The sequence below is a fragment of the Oncorhynchus masou genome, chromosome 29 (assembly GCF_036934945.1).
Source record: "Oncorhynchus masou masou isolate Uvic2021 chromosome 29, UVic_Omas_1.1, whole genome shotgun sequence".
NCBI classification, from domain to species: domain Eukaryota; kingdom Metazoa; phylum Chordata; class Actinopteri; order Salmoniformes; family Salmonidae; genus Oncorhynchus; species Oncorhynchus masou.
The window spans coordinates 40,591,811-40,616,198 of NC_088240.1; the positions used below are offsets into that span (position 1 = coordinate 40,591,811).

The window sequence follows — 24,388 nt, forward strand, 5'->3', positions numbered from 1 at the left end:
AATCAGATTGCACGTTATTGTAGCGTGGCTGCTGGATGCGCATCGTGAAGTCAACATGGTGAGTAAAGTGTATTGATAATATTGCCAAATGTTGTATTACTACTAATTTATATCGCCTACTGTATGAAGCGTTTATCATAAACAATTGTTTTATGAATGGGTATAACCCACATAGCTATCTGTATTTAATTATTTTGGTGTGTTTCTGACTGCAATGTTGTTAGCCGGCCAGCTTGGTAACTTAGCTAGTAGCTAGCTAAACCAACAGTTCGCTAACTAGCATCTATTCCGCTAAAGTTAGCGTGCTGTTGTAAGGACACCTTTTTCATAAGCTAGCAAGTTAAAGTTAAACGAGGCAAGTGGCTAGCGACCTAATAATGTTATATGTGCAGGATTTAGACGTATGTGGTGTGAACAAATCACGTGTAGTAGTAGTAGCAGCCATATACTTTGCCAGTTAACAAGCTTACAGCCAGCAAAACTAGCTAAGTTAGCTACAAGATACAAGTACGCATTGTGTATGCTGATGGATAAATAGCCATTTAGCTAACTATCTATCTAGTTAGGAATGACTGAATGTACCTACTATCGACAGTGAAAGAATGGCAAGCAGACGCTTCAGCTTCTAGCTAGTCGTGGACAATACTGCGTCTGTGTAGTTGCCTAGTAGGCTAACTAGTTCGTAGTATGCGAACCTGGTTCTGTCCAGGGCCAGCTCCTTACCTCGCCCAATATGTAATAAGTAGGCACGCTCCTTTCCCAGACCACGATACATGTTTGAGTAGAGAGAATAGCAAGAACAGAGATCACTGACACATTCAACTTTCTTTTTTTTCTTTTTTTGGCAAATGCAGCAAGATGTTATGGCACATACTAGCAGCATGTGTTATGGAGCTAGTTATTTATATAATGTACAATATCAGTACTTGTATCCGAATGTCTTTATGTACCCTACATCAGTACGCCTCGGTTAAATGTTACTGTGCATAGCAGTAAAGGACAGATATGTGCCTTAAAGTAAAAGTTATAGTAGTAACTGTATTGGGCCTCTTGTTCATGTCCAGTCTTCAGATGATAATAATGGCCAGAGCCAAGCACCTTCTTTTGCTGGGGTCCCACCCTCAGGGATACCACCACCTTTTGTAAGTTGGTGTTGGAAAATCTTCACTGTGTTCCCAATGGCATCTCAAAATGAAGTTACATTGAGTGTGTTGAATCTCACAGCTTTGTTTCTCAATTTTCTCCTGTCTAGATGGGACCACCAGGAATGCCGCCTCATTATCCACCAATGGGAATGCCACCCATGGGACAGAGGCCTCCCAACATGACTCCCATGCCACCTGGTATGATGCCACCTGGCATGATGCCACCAATGGGAGGGCCACCCATGGGACAGGTGAGCCTACTATCAAGCTTAGATGTCCACTTGGAGTCCCAGAACATAGGCTAGACCTACAGATCAATCATTTTTCTTTTGTTGGAATTTTCCAGTTTAGCGCTCAACAACCTAACTCACCAATATGTAGCCCCGTGTAATGGTTAAATTTTCATTAAATGGTAGCTTATTGATTTTGGCCTGAGAACAAGAAAATACAATGTTGGGGTGGGATCAGCTTTGGTTGACTTTCCAGTTACAGTACCTTCAGAAAGTATTCACACCTCTTTACCTTTTCCAAATTTGATTGTTACAAATTGGGATTAAAATGGATATAATTGAACTTTGTTTATGATCTACTCAAAATACTCATGTCAAAGTGGAAGATTTTTTAAAAATATATATTTTTAAATTAATGACACGAACACTAATATATCTATATTTGAAAAATCCTAATTGGTCGACGTCGAATTCAGATGCAAGCCTCATAACTGAGGAACATGTATAAAAGAGTTAGGGTAATGTGGCTGAATTGTCTTTTCATGAGGTCACAAACGTGAGACAGAACGGGCAGGGTCTTAGCTGGCTTCTCCACCGACTGTTTCCACATTCTATAAATTAGGAATAATGTTTAGGTCTCCAATTTGGGGAGGTAGGAGTATTTGGCAGGAGAGTCCCTTTGTCTTACTGTGACACGGGCGGCAGGGTAGCCTAGTGGTTAGAGCGTTGACTAGTAACCAGAAGGTTGCAAGTTCAAATCCCCGAGCTGATAAGGTACACATCTGTCGTTCTAACCCACTGTTCCTAGGCCGTCATTAAAAATAAGAATTTGTTCTTAACTGACTTGCCTAGTTAAATAAAGGTAAAAAAAAAAATAAATATATATATATAAAAAACACACTGCATGTTGCAAGGGAGAAGAGAGCCTCTGCCAGGAATTTATGACACTTGTAAAGTCACAAAACTGCCCCCTCCTGACGAAGAGAGGGGGTGGGGGGTCACATCTCTGCTACAGGGCTAGCAACATGGTAGTTTTTATACTTATAATAATTGACTCAAGACATTTCAGCTTTACATTTTTTTATGAATTAGAAGAAAATTCAAAACATTATTCCACTGGGCTATTGTTTGTGTAGATCAGTGGCACAATCTAAATTTAACCCATTTTAAATTCAGGCTGTAACACAACAAAATGTGGAAAATGTCAAGGGGTGTGAATACTTTCTGAAGGCACTGTATGCAGGCTAAATTAGAAATGTACATGTCTAGATCATTCTTATATATTATATACAGTTGAAGTTGGAAGTTTACATACACCTTAGCCAAATACATTTAAACTCAATTTTTCACAATTCCTGACATTTTAATCCTAGTAAAAAATTCCCTCTCTTGGGTCAGTTAGGATCACCACTTTATTTTAAGAACGTGAAATGTCAGAGTAATAGTAGCAAGAATGATTTATTTCAGCTTTTATTTATTTCATCACATTCCCAGTGGGTCAGAAGTTTACATATACTCAATTAGTATTTGGTAGCATTGCCTTTAAATTGTTTAACTTGGGTCAAATATTTTGGGTAGCCTTCCACAAGCTTCCCACAATAAGTTGGGTGAATTTTGACCCATTCCGCTTGACAGAGCTGGTGTAACCGAGTCAGGTTTGTAGGCCTCCTTGCTCACACACTCTTTTTCAGTTCTGCCCACAAATGTTCAAAGGGATTGAGGTCAGGGCTTTGTGATGGCCACTCCAATACCTTGACTTTGTTGTCCTTAAGCCATTTTGCCACAACTTTGGAAGTATATTTGGGGTCATTGTCCATTTGGAAGACTAATTTGTGACCAAACTTGAACTTCCTGACTGATGTCTTGAGATGTTGCTTCAATATATCCACATAATTTTCCTGCCTCGTGATGCCATCTATTTTGTGAAGTGCACCAGTCCCTCCTGCAGCAAAGCACCCCCACAACATGATACTGCCACCCCCGTGCGTCACGGTTGGGATGGTATTCCCTCGGCTTGCAAGACTCCCCCTTTTTCTTGCTTCCAAGGATTAACCAGACATGTGGAGGTCTACACAATTTTTTTCTGGGGGCGATTTCTTTAGATTTTCCCATGATGTCAAGCAAAGAGGCACTGAGTTAGAATGTAGGCCTTGAAATACATCTACAGGTACACCTCCAATTGACCCAAATGATGTCAATTAACCTACCCAAAGCTTCTAAAGTCATGACATAATTTTCAGGAATTTTCTAAGCGGTTTAAAGGCACAGTCAACTTAGTGTATGTAAACTTCTGTCCAACTGGAATTGTGATACAGTGAATTATAAGTGAAATCATTTTATCTGTAAACAATTGTTGGAAAAATTACTTGTGTAATAAAATTGATGTCTTAACTGACTTGCCAAAACTATAGTTTGTTAAAGATAAATGTGTGGAGTGGTTGAAAAAATAGTTTTAATGACTCCAACCAAAATGTATGTGAACTTCCGACTTCAACTGTATTTTACATATTTCTGCTGTTTTGGAAGAGAATAGGATCTTATGCAGAAAAGTATTTTGGTAGGACAGTGGGGCAAAAAAGTATTTAGTCAGCCACCAATTGTGCAAGTTCTCCCACTTAAAAAGATGAGAGAGGCCTGTAATTTTCATCATAGGTACACTTCAACTATGACAGACAGTGAGAAAAAAAATCTAGAAAATCACATTGTAGGATTTTTAAATTAATTTATTTCCAAATTATGGTGGAAAATAAGTATTTGGTCACCTACAAACAAGCAAGATTTCTGGCTCTCACAGACCTGTAACTTCTTCTTTAAGAGGCTCCTCTGTCCTCCACTCGTACATGTATTAATGGCACCTGTTTGAACTTGTTATCAGTATAAAAGACACCTGTCCACAACCTCAAACAGTCACACTCCAAACTCCACTACGGCCAAGACCAAAGAGCTGTCAAAGGACACCAGAAACAAAATTGTAGACCTGCACCAGGCTGGGAAGACTGAATCTGCAATAGGTAAGCAGCTTGGTTTAAAGAAATCAACTGTGGGAGCAATTATTAGGAAATGGAAGACATACAAGACCACTGATAATCTCCCTCGATCTGGGGCTCCACGCAAGATCTCACCCCGTGGGGTCAAAATGATCACAAGAACGCTGAGCAAAAATCCCAGAACCACACGGGGGGACCTAGTGAATGACCTGCAGAGAGCTGGGACCAAAGTAACAAAGCCTACCATCAGTAACACACTACGCCGCCAGGGACTCAAATCCTGCAGTGCCAGACGTGTCCCCCTGCTTAAGCCAGTACATGTCCAGGCCCGTCTGAAGTTTGCTAGAGAGCATTTGGATGATCCAGAAGAAAGATTGGGAGAATGTCATATGATCAGATGAAACCAAAATATAACTTTTTGGTAAAAACTCAACTCGTCGTGTTTGGAGGACAAAGAATGCTGAGTTGCATCCAAAGAACACCATACCTACTGAAGCATGGGGGTGGAAACATCATGCTTTGGGGCTGTTTTTCTGCAAAGGGTCCAGGATGACTGATCCGTTGAAAGGAAAGAATGAATGGGTCCATGTATCGTGAGATTTTGAGTTCATTTTTTATTTTTATTTTACCTTTATTTAACTAGGCAAGTCAGTTAAGAACAAATTATTCTTTTCAATGACGGCCTAGGAACAGTGGGTTAACTTCCTGTTCAGGGGCAGAACGACAGATTTGTACCTTGTCAGCTCGTGAAAACATCTTTCCATCAGCAAGGGCATTGAAGATGAAACGTGGCTTTGTCTTTCAGCATGACAATGATCCCAAACACACCGCCCGGGCAATGAAGGAGTGGCTTCGTAAGAAGCATTTCAAGGTTATGAAGGGGCCTAGCCAGTCTCCAGATCTCAACCCCATAGAAAATCTTTGGAGGGAGTTGAAAGTCCTTGTTGCCCAGCAACAGCCCCAAAACATCACTGCTCAAGAGGAGATCTGCATGGAGGAATGGGCCAAAATACCAGCAACAGTGTGTGAAAACCTTAAAGAAAAAAGACTTACAGAAAACGTTTGACCTCTGTCATTGCCAACAAAGCGTATATAAAAGTATTGAGAAACTTTTGTTATTGAACAAATACTTATTTTCCACCATAATTTGCAAATAAATTCATAAAAAATCCTACAATGTGATTTTCTGGATTTTTTTTCTCATTTTGTCTGTCATAGTTGAAGTGTACCTATGATGAAAATTACAGGCCTCATCTTTTTAAGTGGGAGAACTTGCACAATTGGTGGCTGACTAAATACTTTTTTGTCCCACTGCATGTGTGTGCACATGGTATTCAGTGATCTATGTTTACTATAGTTTAATGAGGTAATACAAATGTGATGTGGCTTAAATTAATGGGCATTTAGTTACCTAAAATAGCCCTCAGTTTGTAATTTTGACAATAACTAGGCAATCATTATTCAAATGACAATCATTTGCTTTAGGCTTTTAGTAAAAATGATTAAGACTAGACTAAATCTTACAAATGGTGCCAAATATTTCAATCACTTTGGTTATACTACTTGCAATCATCATATGCGATTGCATTATCCGGAAGAAAAGGGTGTGTGATCCGGCTGCATGACTGAAAAATGGGGCTCAGGAGGTGGCGAGGAGCTGCAGATTGTAGCGTCACCGCTTCAGAGTACAAGTCGAAGCTCGATTCGCTTTGTAAAAGACTGTCAGTCGCTCTCACCCCGTCACGGCGTCTCTCACTGTGTGTTAATACCCAGCTTGCACCAGGCGGGAGGGAAATGAACGGGTCAGATGAATATTTCATGATACTCTTTTATTAGATGCCAGGCATGATGCCACCTATGATGCCCGGGATGATGATGCCACCTCGCATGCCAGCTGCGACGATGCAGCCAACAGGACCGGTAAACTGACTCGCCTCACTGTTCTGCTTCACACTTTAAAAATAGAGCCCGCAAGCTGTCACGACTGACATTAGCATAACTAACACGACAAAGTGTAGGAACACTTACCAATATAGACATAGGCCACCAATATAGAGGGATTAATATATGCATCACACAACCTGAATGTGTACATCCCATCTCCATATTAAGTATACACTCCTCGTTATAAAAATGTAATTAGGCAACTTATTGTCTTCTTTGAATCTACGTGTACACTTTATTTCTTCATTTAAGACGATACCACATTGGGCCTCTTGTATTCCTGCCACAATAATCTATTATCAAATGATCATTTGGTGTTGTGTTAGCAAGGAAAACACCTTGTTTAATGGAACATTTCCTCCTCCAGTAGATGGTTGAGTGAGTTATGAAAGGGTTCTCTACATTTTAGTCTGTTTTGCTTTCGACAGCAGCCAGCTGTTTAACTTGATGCACTTAGACCTGCCAAATAAATGTTTCACTTGTCAACTGGGATGCATCAAGGCTGGAGAGAAGTTTGTCTTCACGTTAGATGCTCAAAGGTACCGTGTTGTGTTAAAGAGCAACTGCCCCTAAAAACCAATGTGGCGTCAATGAGTCTAACATTTTATTATACAGTAAAAATGTACTACAAAGTGTAAATAGGATAATTTTGTTTTCGTAAAGTCAGCCTCGTCCAAAACTGAGTTTGTGAGACTTGTAGTTGTGACTGCATAACAATGTAAATTAAGGTTGGGTTGGCTTCAATTCTGCCCACAGCTGGCAGCACACAAGTAATCATCCATTACAAGTAATCATCCAACCCAGTTCTGCTAGCGGAATCCCTCGCCAATAGCCAATGAAATTGCAGAGCACCAAATACAAATCAACAGAAATATCATCATAAATCAAATTTCTCAAACATACAAGTATTAGGCACAATTTTAAAGATATAATTCTCGTTAATCCAGCCACAGTGTCTGATTTCAAAAATGCTTTACAGCGAAAGCTCCACAAATGATTGTTAGGTCACCACCAACTCACAAAAAAAAACCAGCCATTTTTCCAGCCAAAGAGAGGAGTCACAAAAAGCACAAATAAAAATAAAATGAATCACTAACCTTTGATGGTCTTCATCAGATGACACTCATAGGACTTCATGTTGCACAACACATGTATGTTTTGTTCGGTAAAGTTCATATTTACATCCCAAAATCTTATTTTACATTGGCTTGTTACGTTCAGTAGTTCCAAAACATGCAGTGATATTGCAGAGAGCCACATGAATTCACAGAAATACTCATTATAAATGTTGATAAATTCAAGTGTTATGCATGGAACTTTAGATAAACTTCTCCTTAATGCAACCGCTGTGTCAGATTTCAAAATACTTTACGGAAAAAGCATAATCTGAGAACGGCGCTCAGAGCCCAAAACAGCCAGAGAAATATCTGCCATGTTGGGTAGTCAACATTATTCATAAATAGCATTATAAATATTCACTTACCTTTGATCTTCATCAGAATGCACTCCCAGGAATCGCAGTTCCACAATAAATGCTTGTTTTGTTCGATAATGTCCATAATTTATGTCCGTTTATGTCCAATAGCTTCTTTTGTTAGGACGTTTTGGTAAACAAATCCAAAATCGCGTTCAGGTCCAGTCGGATGAAAAGTTCAAAAGTTATATTACAGGTCGAAGAAACTTGTCAAACTAAGTATAGAATCAATCTTTAGGATGTTTTTATCATAAATGTTCAATAATGTTCCAACCGGAGAATTCCATTGTATGTAGAAAAGCAATGGAACGAGAGATACCTCTCATGTGAAGGCGCGTGACTGAGAACGAGGTTGCAGGCAGACCCTTTAGTCAAACAGCTCCCATCCGGCCCCCCTTCACAGGAGCGGCCTGAAACAAAGTTCTAAAGGCGGTTGACATCTAGTGGAAGCCTTAGGAAGTACAAAGTAGCCCATATCCCACTGTGTATTCGATAGGGGTGAGTTCAAAAACTACAAACCTCAGATTTCCCACTTCCTGTTTGGATTTATTCTCGGGTTTTTGCCTGCCATATCAGTTCTGTTATACTCAAAGGCATCATTCAAACAGTTTTAGAACCTTCTGAGTGTTTTCTATCCAATACTAATAATAATATGCATATATTAGCATCTGGGACTGAGTAGGAGGCAGTTCACTCTGGGCACACTATTCATCCAAATGTGAAAATGCTGCCCCCTATCCCAAAGAAGTTCATGCCTGTTGTAAAATTGGGTTGACTTTGGATATCCTTATGGGGCAGTTAGAGACCATCTGTAAATTACACAATGTACATGGTACAATATGTTAATTTAAACAGCTCCAAATTTCAACCCAACTATAAATTGTAGAAATACATATGTCTCTATTGTAAGCATTTAATGACAACTAAAATGTGTGCCACGCGAAAATATTGTCTCATTTACATTGTGTAATTTATTGATGGCCCCTTAACTACCCCCAGAGAGGCTATTCAAAGTCAAAACAACTTTGCTTACGACCATCCGGCTTAAGCGAATTAGCTAAGCAATTTAGTTAACTCTTTCTACCTGCGAACACACACACACACACACACACACACACACACACACACACACACACACACACACACACACTTTAATGAAGCAAATTTGGGTCATAATAATTTTGTTAACTAATGAAGATATCTCTTCCACAGCCTGGAGTGGACACAACTGGTAAGGCTGAAACAACATATTCTTGAAAAAAATACAAATAAATTGATAATCTGAGTGATTTTAATGAATTTTAATTATTGCGTTGTTTTTTTATCGTCATCGCTATGCCTGGAACAGTTGTAAGTACAACCTATTTTCTGTGGATAAGTTAATTTAGTGTAATGATTCTAGCACTATATAAATTACCGACCCTACTATAATATATCTGTTGTTCAACAGGGTACCACAAATGGCTCGCCACAGGATGACCAACCAAAGAATGTTAGTGAACATGTCTTTAAGTGGAAGCCTTTACTCTTCCTGACCTCAATTGAATCATTGTTTTCTGTCTGAAGATATAGCCTTAAAGGAAAGATTCACCCATTTTGAATGTTATATTGTTTTTGTGTGGCTCTGCGCGATGTTCTGTCGATTCCCGGGGTCATTTCATGTTTTCGTGTATATCAGAGCAATTGCCGTTCAAGCAGGCAGAAATTCAGACGTTTATGACAAGTTTTGCATAATATGAATAGCTCAGATAAACATGAAATTATCCTGGGAATCGATGAAACATCACTCAGAGATCCACAAAAAAATTATATAACACTAAATGGGCGAATCTTTCCTTTAAAAACTTTAACACTTACTGCTTGCTTAAGGCTTTGAAGTATAATAATTTCCTTGGAAATTTAGAATTTGTATCACAGTGCCACCTGTTGTCGAGTGCTTAAGGCAAAGTGTTGTCATCCTCAGAAGTCTGTGTGGACAGAACATAAGTCCCTGGATGAGAAGACCTACTACTACAACACAGAGACCAAGCAGTCTTCCTGGGAAAAGCCAGACGACCTGAAATCTCCTGCAGAAGTAAGGCCCCACACGTCTGTTTCCCAAATGACACCTTATTCCCATAGAGCTCTGGTCAAAAGTATTGCGCTGTATAGGGAAAGGGTGCCGTTTGGGACACACAACCATCCTTTCCACACTGTTTTTGCATTAACAGTAGAGGCCATTCCCAGACTCTAGCTGCTTCCACAATTTGTCCCCACTGTATTGTGGAGCGTGTCTAAATATACTGTTTTCGCTTTGTGTTTTGCAGCAAATGCTGTCTAAATGCCAATGGAAGGAGTACAAATCAGACAATGGGAAGGCGTACTACTACAACTCCCACACTAAGGAGTCCCGGTGGACCAAACCCAAAGAGCTTGAAGATCTGGAAGGTGAGCCGGGCATTAATGATCCTTTTCTACTCTACTGTAGCGGACTGGGCCCGTATCCACAAAGCATCTCAGAAAACTTAAAACCTGTTTTAAAAACAAAAAAGCTCCCAGCTCAGTGTAGGTTTGAGGATGATGTTAAGACACTACCCAGACAAACTCTGAGCCAGGTGAAAAATCAACTCCTAAAAGTTTCTCAGCTGATATCACAATATTTTGAGGTACCGCAAAGATTGTGAGAACGCTCATTGACCATGTTGCAAATGATGGTGAACCAATTGCAATGAGGCATCGCCAGCTGTAAACTCTGTAGCACACTTCAGACAACCACAGTGAATGTGACTGTACATCAAACATTGCAATGTTAAGTGAATAACATGATGTAAGTAATTGAAAGAAACTGATTTGTTTATTAGCCTAGTGGTTATACCTAAGTATTAGGCATATCATGTGAAATTGGCCTTGTGAAATCATTGTCAAAAGCGCTAGAGATACTGTCGCATGTACAGTACATTCGGGAAAGTGTTGCTGCACAGCTATTTTCAGGTCTCTCCAGAGATGTTCGATAAGGTTCAACTCCGGGCACTGGCTGGGCCACTCAAGGACATTCAGAGACTTCTCCGGTGTTATCTTGGCTGTGTACTTAGGGTCATTGTCCTGTTGGAAGGTTAACCTTCACCCCAGTCTGAGGTCCTGAGCAGGTTTTTGAACAGGTTTCCATCAAGGAACTCTGTACTTTGCTCCTTTCATCTTTGCCTCGATTTTGACTAGTCTCCCAGTCCCTGCTACTGAAAGATATCCCCACAGCATGATGTTGGCACAACCATGCTTCACCGTAGGGATGGCGCCAAGTTTATTCCAGATGTAACACTTGGCATTCAGGCCAAAGAGTTCAGTCTTGGTTTCATCAGACCAGAGAATCTTGTTTCTCATGGTCTGAGAGTCCTTTAGGTGCCTTTTAGCAAACTCCAAGCAGGCTGTCATGTGCCTCTTACTGAGGAGTGGCTTCCGTCTGGCCACTCTGCCATAAAGGCCTGATTGGTGGAGGGCTGCAGAGATGGTTGTCCTTCTGGAAGGTTCTCCCATCTCCACAGTGGAACTCTGGAGCTCTGTTAGAGAGACCATTGGGTGCTTGGTCACCTCCCTGACCAATGCCCTTCTCCCCCGGGCAGCCAGCTCTAGGAAGAGTCTTGGTGGTTCTAAACTTCTTCCATTTAAGAATGATGGAGGCCACTGTGTTCTTGGGGACCTTCAATGCTGCAGAAATGTTTTTGTATTCTTCCCCAGATCAGTGCCTCAACATAATCCTGTCTCGGAGCTCTATGGACAATTCCTTAGACCTCATGGCACTGTCAACATTATATAGACAGGTGTGTGCCTTCCCAAATCATGTCCAGTCATGTCCAGTCAATTGAATTTGGCAAAGACTCCAAGTTGTAGAAACATCTTAAGGATGATCAATGGAAACAGAATGCACCTGAGCTCAATTTTGAGTCTCATAGCAAAGAGCCGTTAAATAAAGGTTAAATTTAAATAACTAATACAAAATATTTAGAAATATCAAAACGTTTATTTTTAGCAACTACAAAGCAATTGCGTGTGGGGCAGAAACCACTGACTCGCTGCACTTTTCTATTATCAAGGCGCCTGCTGTAACTGGTTAGGACAGCTCGTGAGGTGTCCTAAATATCTGTCAACTAGGTGTGACACCCATAAGAGTAGGAGTAAAATGTCTCTTCTCAGCACTTACGACCAATTTTCTACTCGTAAGACGCTTTGTGGATACGGGCCCTGGCCAGGGGAAGCATTTACTCATCCTCTAGGCCAGTGTAAATGGTAGCGGTGTCATCAATGGATATCAACAGCTATTGGTAATGATAGATCAGCCAGCACTTTGCACAAACTCTTAATGCCATTCATTCTTAAAAATGAAATGGGTTCCTAGAAGTATCCTGCGTAGGCATTGTTAACATGTTTCTTTCCTCTTTTTTAATTTATTTTTTAGCCATGATAAAAGCTGAGGAGAATGGGTAAGAGCTGCTTATTATTACCAGTGCTCAACAAACTTTGTCACCAAAGCATTTTACTTTGTATCACAGCCAATTACCTTTTAGAGCATAAAAGATCTTTGTAGATGACGGAACACATTACCTTCATCAAATGATTAAAAAAACGTATCCTTTTTAATATTTTGATCTATTATTTACAGATATGTGTGAATGGAATGACCTGATTCTTTTTGACATATTTGAGAGGCACTCTCCTGTTATGTCTAACAACAACATGGTGGATGATGCTGTATGAAGGTCCACCGTCAATAACAACCAAACTGATTACAGGATGGCGGAGGTAGGTGCTCCTGGCACTGTCATCATCACCCCCAACCTTCAGCTCGACAGCGCTGCTTCGATGGCGACCATGATGATGGAAATGCCAGCCATGAGGCCAGCTCCAACCGTCTCAGTGGAACAGATGTCCATGGTGCCCATGCTTGTAGCTGAGGTCAACGCTGACTCGCCTGTCAACTCCACAGAGGACTTGGCCGGCATGGAGGCCTCAGTCAGGTTGGTACTACAGACAGACCCTTTAACCCCAGAGAGTTTAGAGACCGGCTCCCAGCACAGGCTTACAATGAACTCACCAGGAATAGCAAGAAAGCACGGACTCGTTTACCTATTTCCCTACCAAAAACATGATTTTGTTTTTATCTTAGGACAATGGTAAGGTCTTTCTCTTTCCTTTCTGTCTTTCCTTTCTTTAGTAATGATGCCTCAAAAGAGGAGAGGCCAGAGCTGGTGAAGAAAACGTACAAGTGGAACACGAAAGAAGAGGCCAAGCAGGCCTTCAAAGAGCTCCTGAAGGAGAAGGTGAGCCTTCCGGGATGGATTTTCATTACTCCCCGGCTCCTCAGTCGGGGCTCCTGCGTGAATCATTAGCATGCATCATCTCAAGGATCGTTTCGAAATTACAATCTGAACATTACATCAATACAACGAGCACATAAAGGCAAAGCACGGTCATCGACTGTGTCCATGAAGCCCCGCAGCTCTGCTAGCTAGCCGTCATCATGAATCACACCCACACACTTCTGTCTGAGAAGCACTTTCACTGGGTTTGTAAATAAGGTGCTCAACGCGCTATGACTTGACTGTAATAAAGCTGGAGTGTCCTCCCGACCTAAAGATTGTTTACCAAAATGGCCCTCTTGGACTCTAATTAATCCATCTCGCTCAGCGTGAGCACTCTCCGGGTCTTTCGCGTGATTGCTAAGCCTCGCCGCTCCTCCTGTTGCCATTGTGGCGACGGATGTGTTGTTTTTGACCAAGGTGGCTCGGCGTAGCTATATTTAGGTACTTTTAATTTGGCACACAACGCTCGCCTCTGAGATTGCTCCTTGCCGTTTCCCTGCGAGCTCTTGATGGCTCTGTCTTTGTGATTGGCGTTATTGGATGAAAACACGTGTCCGGATTAGGACAGCGGAGGTTGACGTGCTCCACTGGATTAAAATAACTCTGGTTGCGTTTTGAAATAAGTCTATTCCCAGTTTAGTGCGCTACTTTTGACCAGGGCCTGTAGCCTAACTAGAGCATTATATAGGGAATAGGGTGTGTCTCTTGGAGACAGACGGACAAAAAGTAACCGTAGCAATTATTAGTAATTAAGGAAAATTAATCGCCGTGCCTGGAACAAGCCAGAGAATCGCATCACCACTCCTTGTTGCTTCTTTCAGATAGGCTACACATGCATACGGGTTCCTCTACACGAGTGCATAGATTCAATACATAGGCTACTCCCAGCATAATCTATTGTTTACTGTTGATGGAAATATGAGCTGTCCTCTTACACAGTTTTGCTATATATGAGCTGTGATGCAGATTATATAGCTGGATTGATTTGTGTTGACTAGAATACTTTTAAATTTTTCATTCAAATCTTAATGCTCGATATACTCTTTCTACATGTCAGGGCGTTTCATCCAATGCGTCTTGGGAACAAGCCATGAAAATGATCATCAATGACCCACGCTACAGGTACCCACCAACTTCCTCAGTTTTCTGATTATGCTAATGTTCGTCCATGAATATTAAACAACGTCTCTAACCAGCTGTTTGTCCCTATTTCTCATTTGAAGTGCTCTGCCGAAGTTAAGTGAGAAAAAGCAGGCCTTCAATGCTTACAAGGTGCAGACAGAGAAAGAGGAGAAGGAGGAGACTAGGATCAAGTACAAGGAATCCAAGGAAACGTATCAGCGATTTTTGGAAAACCACGAGAAAATGACATCTACAACCAGATATAAGTAAGTACCTTTCTTGGTCAAGTCAAGGTGCATCCCAAATGGTACCCTATTCCCTATATAATGTACTGCTTTTGACCAGGGCCCATAAGCATAGGGTGCCAGTTGGGATGCAGGCCTCAGTCTTTATACTTCTACATTTCTGTCATTGATATGTGCTTCCTAGAGTTGCTAATATGTGGAGATATTGAGATGATCAATAAAATTGTATTTTAAAAAATTAAGTTATTTAAGCAATAAGGCCAGAGGGAGTGTGATATAGGGCCAATATACCACGGCTAAGTGCTGTTCTCAGGCATAAAGCATTATAAACAGGGTGGATCAAACCCTGAATGCTGATTGGCTGACAGCCGTGGTATATCATGACGTATATCACTGGTATGACAAAACATATATTTTCTTTACTCTTCTAATTTCATTGGTAACCAGTTTATAACTAGGTTTGATGTTTGGGCTCCTGAGTGGAGTAGCACTGCATCTCAGTGCTAGGGGCGTCACTGCAGACCCTGGTTCGATTCCAGGCTGTATCACAACCGACCACGATTGGGAGTCCCATAGGACGGCGCACAATTGGCCCAGCGTCGCCGGAGTAGGCTGTCATTGTAAATAAGAATTTGTTCTTAACTGACTTGCTTATTTAAATAAAGGTAAAATAATAATAATAGCAATAAGGCACCTTGGAGGTTTGTAGTATATGGCCAATATACTACAGCTAAGGACAGTATCCAGGCACTCCGCATTGCGTCGCGCCCAACAGCCCTTAGCAGTGGTATATTGAGCAAATACCGCAAACCCCAGAGGTGCCCTATTGCTTAATTATATGCCCAGAGTACCAATAATATACCCCCACTTAATCTTTGACGCTGACAATTCTGTTGTGCAGTTGTTGTGGCCAGTCCATGGCCCATATCTAGCCATACCAGGCTTATTATTAGCAGGGGGAAAACATTTTTTATTGTCACGTACACCGGATAGGTGCAGTGAAGTGTGTTGTTTTTACAGGCTCAGCCATAGTAGTACGGCGCCCCTGGAGCAAATGAGGGTTTAAGTGCCTTGCTCAAGGGCACATCCACAGATTTTTCCACCTCTTTGGCCCGGGTATGCGAACCAGCGACCTTTCGGTTACTGGCCCTTGGCTACCTGCCGCCTGACAAACCCTAATAGATGAGTAAACACTAGTAGTACACAGACTGAATAACTCACAGGCAGATTGGCTTCTGAACTTCCCCATCCATCCCTAAAACAAAACATTGCTTTATCAGATTGTTGTAGCAATTTGACTTCCCTTGCATGTGAATCCACCACATTACCATGCAGGCTCTCGCTCTCTCTCCCCCTACTTGCTCGCTCTCCCCCTACCCCTCTCCTGTCTGTCTTCCTGGGTGTGAAAGGCACTGACATGGCTCCAGGCGAAGTGATCGACCTTGACAACCAGCCAGTTTGTGCGCACGCTGGCCTGGCTTAAGACCGGGGGGGGGGGGCATCAGGGTCGTCAGACTGTGTCTTTATTCCTTTTCATGTTTTTAGGACTGACTCATTCTAGAAATACTACTACTCTGCTGGCCTCCCTGGTAGCGTGGAGGTGATGAACTTTATGTTTTCACCACGTTGTGACGTATTTTGAATCCACGTTTCTTCTCATGAAGAATTGTAGGTAAATGTTATGTCTTGTAAAAGTTGAAATTCAAATGGTCCTTTTTTTGGACAATTGTAATCACCTCCAACAATAGCAGCAGTGCTTTGAGCTGGGCAAGCAGCAATAGTGATGGTTTTAGCTTGTGTAATGCTGCCCCCGTGGGGAACAAAGTGTCGTTGCATTTGGAGTCTGGATTTCCAACTTATTCCCTAATGATTTTGGGAATCTTGCAAACGGACTATCTGAAACCCAGGGAATTTTAGGAAAGTTAGTGGAATTTCGCAACCCTATTTGTCATGCATGGCATTTTATTTATTTTTATTGAGAGAGGGAGATCATGAGCAGATGAGCATCCCACATTTTTCAGCATGTTTAAAGAAAAAAAGATTTAGAGTTAGACAAATGTAGATTTTTTTGGCAGGGACTTATACAGAATGCTACCCTAAAAAACATAACCATCACTCCAAATCAAAACTTCAAACCTACAACCTGATTTTGGATGGAATTACCTGGAATCATTTGGAACACTTTTTACACCCAATGATTATTATTCTCAAACTACACAGTAAATTCTCTGGGAAACTAACAGAAACCTGAAAACACCCTCCAACCTGGAGCTGAGTGAGTAATGTTTAGTCTGAAGCTATTTTTTACTTTCAAAAGCCAAGAAAAATACATTACAAGGATATATTTGACTTCATATGGACTGAAAGCTACGAAGCTTGCGAGGACTAAGAAATTCAACTGAGAGGTGTCGAAGCCTTTGAGCCCAACAAATGGCAGACTACCCCACCCAAACCCAGAGGCCTTGAAGCCCCCTCCTGCTGTTCAGAGACTGCCATTTTCTACAAATCTGCCTCCAGAAATAAAAGCTTCTCCCAGGTGGGTTTGACTCCTACTCCCTTTGCCTGCTGCACTGCTGCTTGGATTCCTCCTGCAAATCTGTTCACCATCTCCCCTGGTTGCCCCGTCCTCTCTCCCGAGCTTTCGCTCGCCTCCAGCACTGTTGGGGCGAGTGACTCGGAACTTACAATGACTAGCCCCAAGTCGTTATACATTAGATTTTTTTCTTGTGCATTTTGCTATTTGCCTCATGACTCCTGCATGCTTTGTTGACTACGAACTTTCTTTACCCGACCGTGGGACAGACTGTTTGTTCCCACACTCGGGACTCTGGCTCTCTATTGGTTACACAGTCTTTTGGCCTCCCATCTCATTCTAACCATCTCTCGCCGTCTTTGTTTTCATGTTACCTGATGAAATTGCTGTACAATATTATCTTGTTGCCATCTGATGCACATTCAGATGTCATAAATTAGCACGGCAGAGCTCTCCCTGTCCTGTGCCGTGCCGTAATTGTATTACTGTTGATGATATCTGGAAATGTGCATGTACACCCTGGCCCATCTATAGTTGCTAGCCCTAATTGTGACTTGTGCTCTGATATCTGCTTCACTGATTTCTGCTCTTGTAAAAAGCCTGGGTTTTCTGCACGTTAACACTAGAAGCTTATTACCTAAACTGGATCAATTGAAAGTGTTGGTTCATAGCTCCAATCCAGATGTGTTGGTCATTACTGAGACGTGGTTAAGGAAGAGCGTTTTGAATACAGATGTTAACCTTTCTGGTCATAACCTTTTTCGGCAAGTCCGATCTTCCAACGGTGGGGGAGTGGCAATCTTTACCAAGGATCACCTTCAGTGCTCGGTTGTCTCCACCAAGTCTCTCCCCAAACAATTTGATTTGCTGGTTTTAAGTATTAAACTTTCAAATAGCTCTTTGTTGACTGTTGCTGGGTGCTATCGTCCTCCATCAGCACCGGCCTGTACCCTAAATGCCCGAAGCGCTCTCCTGGCCCCTTAAAATAAGTCTGAATTTGTCTTGCTAGGTGACCTAAACTGGGACATGCTTAAACCACCTGACCAAGTCCTAAAGCAATGAGACTCCCTAAATCTTTCTCAGATTATTACCAATCCCAAACACCCAGAAAAGGCTACTCTCCTCGATGCTATCCTCAAAAATCAGTCTGGTGTTTTCTGTAATGACCTTAGTGATCACTGTTTTACAGCCTGTGTTTGTAATGGCTGCTCAGTGAAACGACCTGTCCTGATTTGTCATAGACGCTTGCTAAAAAGCCTTAGTTTAGTTACTTCAAGGAGCAGTTCTCTCTCTGTGGGTTTAACCCCAAGAAGTTCTGGAAAACGGTTAAAGACCTGGAGAATAAACCCTCCTCCTCACAGCTGCCCATGTCCCTTAATGTTGATGATGTGGTTACTAACAATAAGCACATGGCTGAGATCTTTAATCACCACTTTATTAAGTCAGGATTCCTATTTGACTCAGCCATGCTTCCTTGGCCGTCCAACATTTCCTCATCTCCCAGCCCTTCTAATGTGACTATCCCCGATGCTTCTCCCTATTTTTCTCCTGCCCCGCTACAAAGTTTCTCCCTGCAGGCGGTCACTGAGTCCGAGGTGCTAAAGGAACTCCTGAAACTTGACCCCAAAAAAACATCTGGGTCAGATGGTTTAGACCCTTTCTTCCTTAAGGTTGCTGCCCCTATCATTGCCAATCCTGTCTCTGACCTTTTTAACCTGTCTTCGCTTTTTGGGGAGGTTCCCATTGCTTGGAAGGCAGCCACAGTTGTCCTTTATTTAAAGAGGGAGATCAAGCTGATCCTAATTGTTATAGGCCTATTTCTATTTTGCCTTGTTTAAGTGTTGGAAAACTTGTCAATAATCAACTGGCTGGCTTTCTTGATGTCTATAGTATTCTGTCTGGTATGCAATCTGGTTTCCGCTCAGGTTATGGATTAGAGGTTGACCGATTTATGATTTTTCAACGTCGATACCGATTATTGGAGGACCAAAAAAGCCGATATCGATTAATCGGACGATTTTATATATTTTTTGCTTTATTTGTAATAATGTCAATTACAACAATACTGAATGAACACTTATTTTAACTTAATATAATACATCAATTTAGCCTCAAGTAAATAATGAAATATGTTCAATTTGGTTTAAATAATGCAAAAACAGTGTTGGAGAAGAAAGTAAAAGTGCAATATGTGCTATGTAAGAAAGCTAACGTTTAGTTTCCTTGCTCAGAACATGAGAACATATGAAAGCTGGTGGTTCCTTTTAACATGAATCTTCAATATTCCCAGGTCAGAAGTTTTAGGTTGTAGTCCTATAATTCCTATAATAACTATTTCCCTCTCTACCATTTGTATTTCATTAACCTTTGACTATTGGATGTTCTTATAGGCACTTTGGTATTGCCAGTGTAACAGTATAGCTTCCGTCCTTCTCCTCGCTCCTCCCTGGGCTCAAACCAGCAACACAGTGACAACAGCCACCATCGATGCAGCGTTACCCATGCAGAGCAAGGGAAACAACCACAGGCTCAGAGGGAGTGATGTTTGAAACGCTATTAGCGGGCGCTAACTAGCTAGCCATTTCACTTCGGTTACATCAGCCTCATCTCGGGAGTTGATAGGCTTGAAGTCATAAACAGCGCAATGCTTGACACACAACAAAGAGCTGCTGGCAAAACACACTAAAGTGCTGTTTGAATGATTGTTTACGTGCCTGGTTCTGCCTACCACTGCTCAGTCAGATACTTAGATACTTGTATCTAAACACCCTGAGGATTGAATATAAAAAACGTTTGACATGTTTCTGTGGACATTATGGATATAATTTGGAATTTTGTTTGCGTTGTCGTGACCGCTCTTTCCGGTGGATTCCTGGCATAACGCACCAAAAATAAAAAATATCTTTATGGAACAAAAGGAACATTTTTCGTCTAACTGGGAGTCTCGTGAGTGAAAACATCCGAAGATCATTTTCGTGACCAAGTTACCTGATGCTAAGTGTACTTATTGTTTTGTTGGGCGATCAATAAACTTACACAAACGCTTGTATTGCTTTCGCTGTAAAGCATAATTTCAAAATATGAGGCGACAGGTGGATTAACAAAAAGCTAAGCTGTGTTTTGCAATATTGCACTTGTGATTTCATGAATATGAATATTTTCTAGTAATATTATTTGACTGTGGCGCTATGCTATTCAGCGTTGCTGATGACAATTATCCCGGATCTGGGATGGGTGGTTCAGAGAGGTTAATGCTAGCTATCAACTTACCTCTGCTTAGTGCATTCGCGTAACAGGCAGACTCCTTGTGGAGTGCAACGAGAGAGAGGCAGGTCGTTATTGCGTTGGGCTAGTTAACTGTAAGGTTGCAAGATTGGGTCCCCCGAGCTGACAAGGTGAAAATCTGTTGTTCTGCCCCTGAACGAGGCAGTTAACCTCTTACATCTATGGGGGCGCTATTTCATTTTTGGATGAAAAACGTTCCCGTTTTAAACAAGATATTTTGTCGCAAAAAGATGCTCGACTATGCATATAATTGCTACCATTCGAAAGAAAACACTCTGACGTGTCCAGAAATACAAAGATATTTTCTGTGCGTGCCCTAGAACGTGAGCTTCAGGCAAAACCAAGATGAGATGGCATCCAGGAAATGACAAGGATTTTTGAGGCTCTGTTTTCCATTGTCTCCTTATATGGCTGTGAATGCGAGAGGAATGAGTCTGCCCTTTCTGTCGTTTCCCCAAGGTGTCTGCAGCATTGTGACGTATTTGTGGGCAGATCATTGGAAGATTGACCATAAGAGACCACATTTACCACGTGTCCGCCCGGTGTCCTGCGCCGAAATTGGTGCGCAAAAGTCGCCTGCCAGTATTTTTCCATGGGATACAGAGAGGAAAGCAAGCTTCCACGAACTGCATGTCAATGAAGAGATATGTGAAAAAACACCTTGAGGATTGATTCCAAACAACGTTTGCCATGTTTCGGTCGATATTATGTAGTTAATCCGGAAAAAGTTTTACGTTGTAGGTGACTGAATTTTCGGTTCGTTTCGGTAGCCAGACGCAATGTAGAAAACGGAACGATTTCTCCTACACACAACGCTTTCAGGAAACACTGCGCATTTGGTATGTAACTGAGAGTCTCCTCATTGAAAACATCAGAAGCTCTTCAAAGGTAAATGATTTTATTTATTTGGTTATCTGGTTTTTGTGAAAATGTTGCGTGCTACATGCTACTCAAAATGCTATGCTAGCTTTGCATACTCTTACACAAATTAGTAAATTTCTATGGTTCAAAAGCATATTTTGAAAATCTGAGATGACAGTGTTGTTAAGAAAAGGCTAAGCTTGAGAGCAGACGCATTATTTTCATTTTATTTGCGATTTTCAGAAATCGTTAACGTTGCGTTATGCTAATGAGCCTGAGGCTTTAGTCACAAACCCGGATCCGGGTTGGGGAGTTTCAAGAAGTTAACCCACCGTTCCTAGGCCGTCATTGAAAATAAGAATGTGTTATTAATCTTGATACTACCCATCTCGTATCCGGGATCGTGAATACAGCCTCAGGCTCATTAGCATAATGCAACGTTAACGATTTCTGAAAATCGCAAATGAAATGAAAATAATATGCCTGCTCTCAAGCTTAGCCTTTTCTTAACAGTGTCATCTCAGATTTTCAAAATATGCTTTTGAACCATAGCAAATCAAGTATTGCAAGCTAGCTTAACATTTTGCGTAGCATTTAGCACGCAACATTTTCACAAAAACCAGATAACCAAATAAATAAAATCATTTACCTTTGAAGAACTTCGGATGTTTTCAATGAGGAGACTCTCAGTTAAATAGCAAATGTTCAGTTTTTCCTGAAAGAATCTTTGTGTAAGAGAAATCGCTCCGTTTTATACATCACATTTGGCTACCGAAACGAAAATTCAGTCACCAAAACGTCAAACTTCTTCCAAATTAACTCCATAATATCGACCGAAACATGGCAAACGTTGTTTAGAATCAATCCTCAAGGTGTTTTTTCACATATCTCTTCATTGATATGCCGTTCGTGGAAGCCTGCTTTCGTCTCAGAATCAAATGGAAAAATACCAGCAGCTGAAAATGACGCACCAATTTCGACGGAGGACACCGGGCGGACACCTGGCAAATGTAGTCTCTTATGGTCAATCTTCCAATGATATGCCTACAAATACGTCACAATGCTGCAGACACCTTGGGGAAACGATAGATAGGGCAGGCTCATTCCTGTCGCATTCACAGCCATATAAGGAGACAATGGAAAACAGAGCCTCAAAAATCCTGCTCATTTCCTGGTTGCAGTTTCATCTTGGTTTTGCCTGTAGCTCCTGTTCTGGGGCACTCACAGACAATATCTTTGCAGTTCTTGAAACTTCAGAGTGTTTTCTTTCCAAAGCTATCAATTATATGCATAGTCGAGCATCTTTTTGTGACAAAATATCTTGTTTAAAACGGGAACGTTTTTCATCCAAAAATGAAATACTGTCCCCAGAGTTAAGTTAAATCTGGACTTGGTTTCCTCTATCGTAATCGCTTCTCTTTCACCGCAGCTACCATACTAACCCTGATTCAGATGACCATCCTACCCATGCTAGATTACGGAAACAACATTTATAGATCGGCAGGAAAGGATGCTCTCAAGCGGCTAGATGTTCTTTACCACTCGGCCATCAGATTTGCCACCAATGCTCCTTATAGGACACATCACTGCACTCTATACTCCTCTGTAAACGGGTCATCTCTGTATACCCATTGCAAAACCCACTGGTTGATGCTTATTTATAAAACACTCTTAGGCCTCACTCACCTTTATCTGAGATATATATATATATATACTACAGCCCTCATCCTCCACATATAACACTCGTTCTGCCTGTCACATTCTGTTAAATGTCCTGAAAGCGCACACATCTCTGGGTCGCTCGTCTCTTCATTTCGCTGCAGCTAGCGACTGGAACGAGCAGCACCAAACACTCAAGCTGGACACTTATCTCAATCTCTTCATTCCAAGACTCAATCATGGACACTCACTGACAGTTGTGGCTGCTTTGCGTGTTGTATTGTTGTCTTTACCTTCTTGCCCTTTGTGCTGTTGTCTGTGCCCAATCAAATCAAATTTGTTTATATAGCCCTTTGTACATCAGCTGATATCTCAAATTGCTGTACAGAAACCCAGCCTAAAACCCCAAACAGCAAGCAGTGCAGGTGTTGAAGCACGTTGGCTAGGAAAAACTCCCTAGAATGGCCAAAACCTAGGAAGAAACCTAGAGAGGAACCAGGCTATGAGGGGTGGCCAGTCCTCTTCTGGCTGTGCCGGGTGGAGATTATAACAAAACATGGCCAAGATGTTCAAATGTTCATAAATGACCAGCATGGTCAAATAATAGGTCTGGGACAGGTAGCACGTCTGGTGAACAGGTCAGGATTCCATAGCCACAGGCAGAACAGTTGAAACTGGAGCAGCAGGACGGCCAGGTGGACTGGGGACAGCAAGGAGTCATCATGCCAGGTAGTCCTGAGGCATGGTTCTAGGGCTCAGGTCCTGCGAGAGAAAGAAAGTGAGAATTATAGAGAGCATACTTAAATTCACACAGGACACCGGACGCGACAGTAGAAGTACTCCAGATATAACAAACTGACCCTAGCCTCCCGACACTACTGCAGCATAAATACTGGAGGCTGAGACAGGAGGGGTCAGGAGATACTGTGGCCCCATCCGATGATACCCCCGGACAGTGCCAAACAGGCAGGATATAACCCCACCCACTTTGCCAAAGCACAGCACCCACACCACTAGAGGGAGGGGGGGGGGCAACCCAGACAAGAAGATCACATCAGTGACTCAACTCACTCAAGTGACGCACCCCTCCTAGGGACGGCATGAAAGAGCACCAGTAAGCCAGTGACTCAGCCACTGTAATAGGGTTAGAGGCAGAGGATCCCAGTTGAAAGAGGGGAACTGGCCAGGCAGAGACAGCAAGGGCGGTTCGTTGCTCCAGAGCCTTTCCGTTCACCTTCACACTCCTGGGCCAGACTACACTCAATCATATGACCCACTGAAGAGATGAGTCTTCAGTAAAGACTTAAATGTTGAGACCGAGTTTGCGTCTCGCACATGGGTAGGCAGACCTTTCCATAAAAATTGAGCTCCAATGGAGAAAGCCCTGCCTCCAGGTGTTTCCTTAGAAATTCTAGGGACAATTAGAAGGCCTGCGTCTTGTGACCGTAGCGTCTTAGGTCTCTCTTTATGTAGTATTGTGTTGTCTCTCTTGTCGTGATGTGTGTTTTGTCCTGTTTATTTTTTTAAATCCCATCACCCGCAGGAGGCCTTTTGGTAGGCCAACTTTGTA

At 41.9% G+C, this 24,388-nt stretch overlaps 2 protein-coding genes across 3 annotated transcripts in view; both read left to right on the plus strand.

The window, feature by feature from the left end:
• LOC135519658 (pre-mRNA-processing factor 40 homolog B-like) lies at window positions 1–9,108 on the plus strand. The gene is made up of 5 exons (XM_064944901.1): window positions 1–58; window positions 1,065–1,142; window positions 1,253–1,396; window positions 6,199–6,282; window positions 8,993–9,108. Exons 1-5 carry the CDS (start codon window positions 56–58, stop codon window positions 9,035–9,037), a joined length of 354 nt encoding a protein of 117 aa, XP_064800973.1. The 5' UTR covers window positions 1–55; the 3' UTR covers window positions 9,038–9,108.
• LOC135519657 (pre-mRNA-processing factor 40 homolog A-like) overlaps window positions 9,101–24,388 on the plus strand; it is a 27,953-nt gene continuing 12,665 nt past the window's right edge. For both annotated transcript variants that reach the window (XM_064944899.1, XM_064944900.1), the window contains exons 1-9: window positions 9,101–9,130; window positions 9,231–9,272; window positions 9,744–9,854; window positions 10,087–10,207; window positions 12,210–12,234; window positions 12,544–12,768; window positions 12,966–13,071; window positions 14,171–14,235; window positions 14,337–14,501. In XM_064944899.1, the coding sequence (XP_064800971.1) occupies window positions 9,116–9,130; window positions 9,231–9,272; window positions 9,744–9,854; window positions 10,087–10,207; window positions 12,210–12,234; window positions 12,544–12,768; window positions 12,966–13,071; window positions 14,171–14,235; window positions 14,337–14,501 (875 nt within the window). In that variant the 5' untranslated portion in view covers window positions 9,101–9,115. The remainder of the gene's footprint in view (window positions 9,131–9,230; window positions 9,273–9,743; window positions 9,855–10,086; window positions 10,208–12,209; window positions 12,235–12,543; window positions 12,769–12,965; window positions 13,072–14,170; window positions 14,236–14,336; window positions 14,502–24,388) is intronic.

Excerpts from the sequence above, each read along its gene's own strand:
- LOC135519658 (XM_064944901.1), top strand. Across the intron at positions 1,143-1,252 it reads CAGGGATACCACCACCTTTT|ATGGGACCACCAGGAATGCC; the intron begins GTAAGTTGGTGT and ends TCTCCTGTCTAG. Across the intron at positions 6,283-8,992 it reads CGATGCAGCCAACAGGACCG|CCTGGAGTGGACACAACTGG; the intron begins GTAAACTGACTC and ends TCTCTTCCACAG.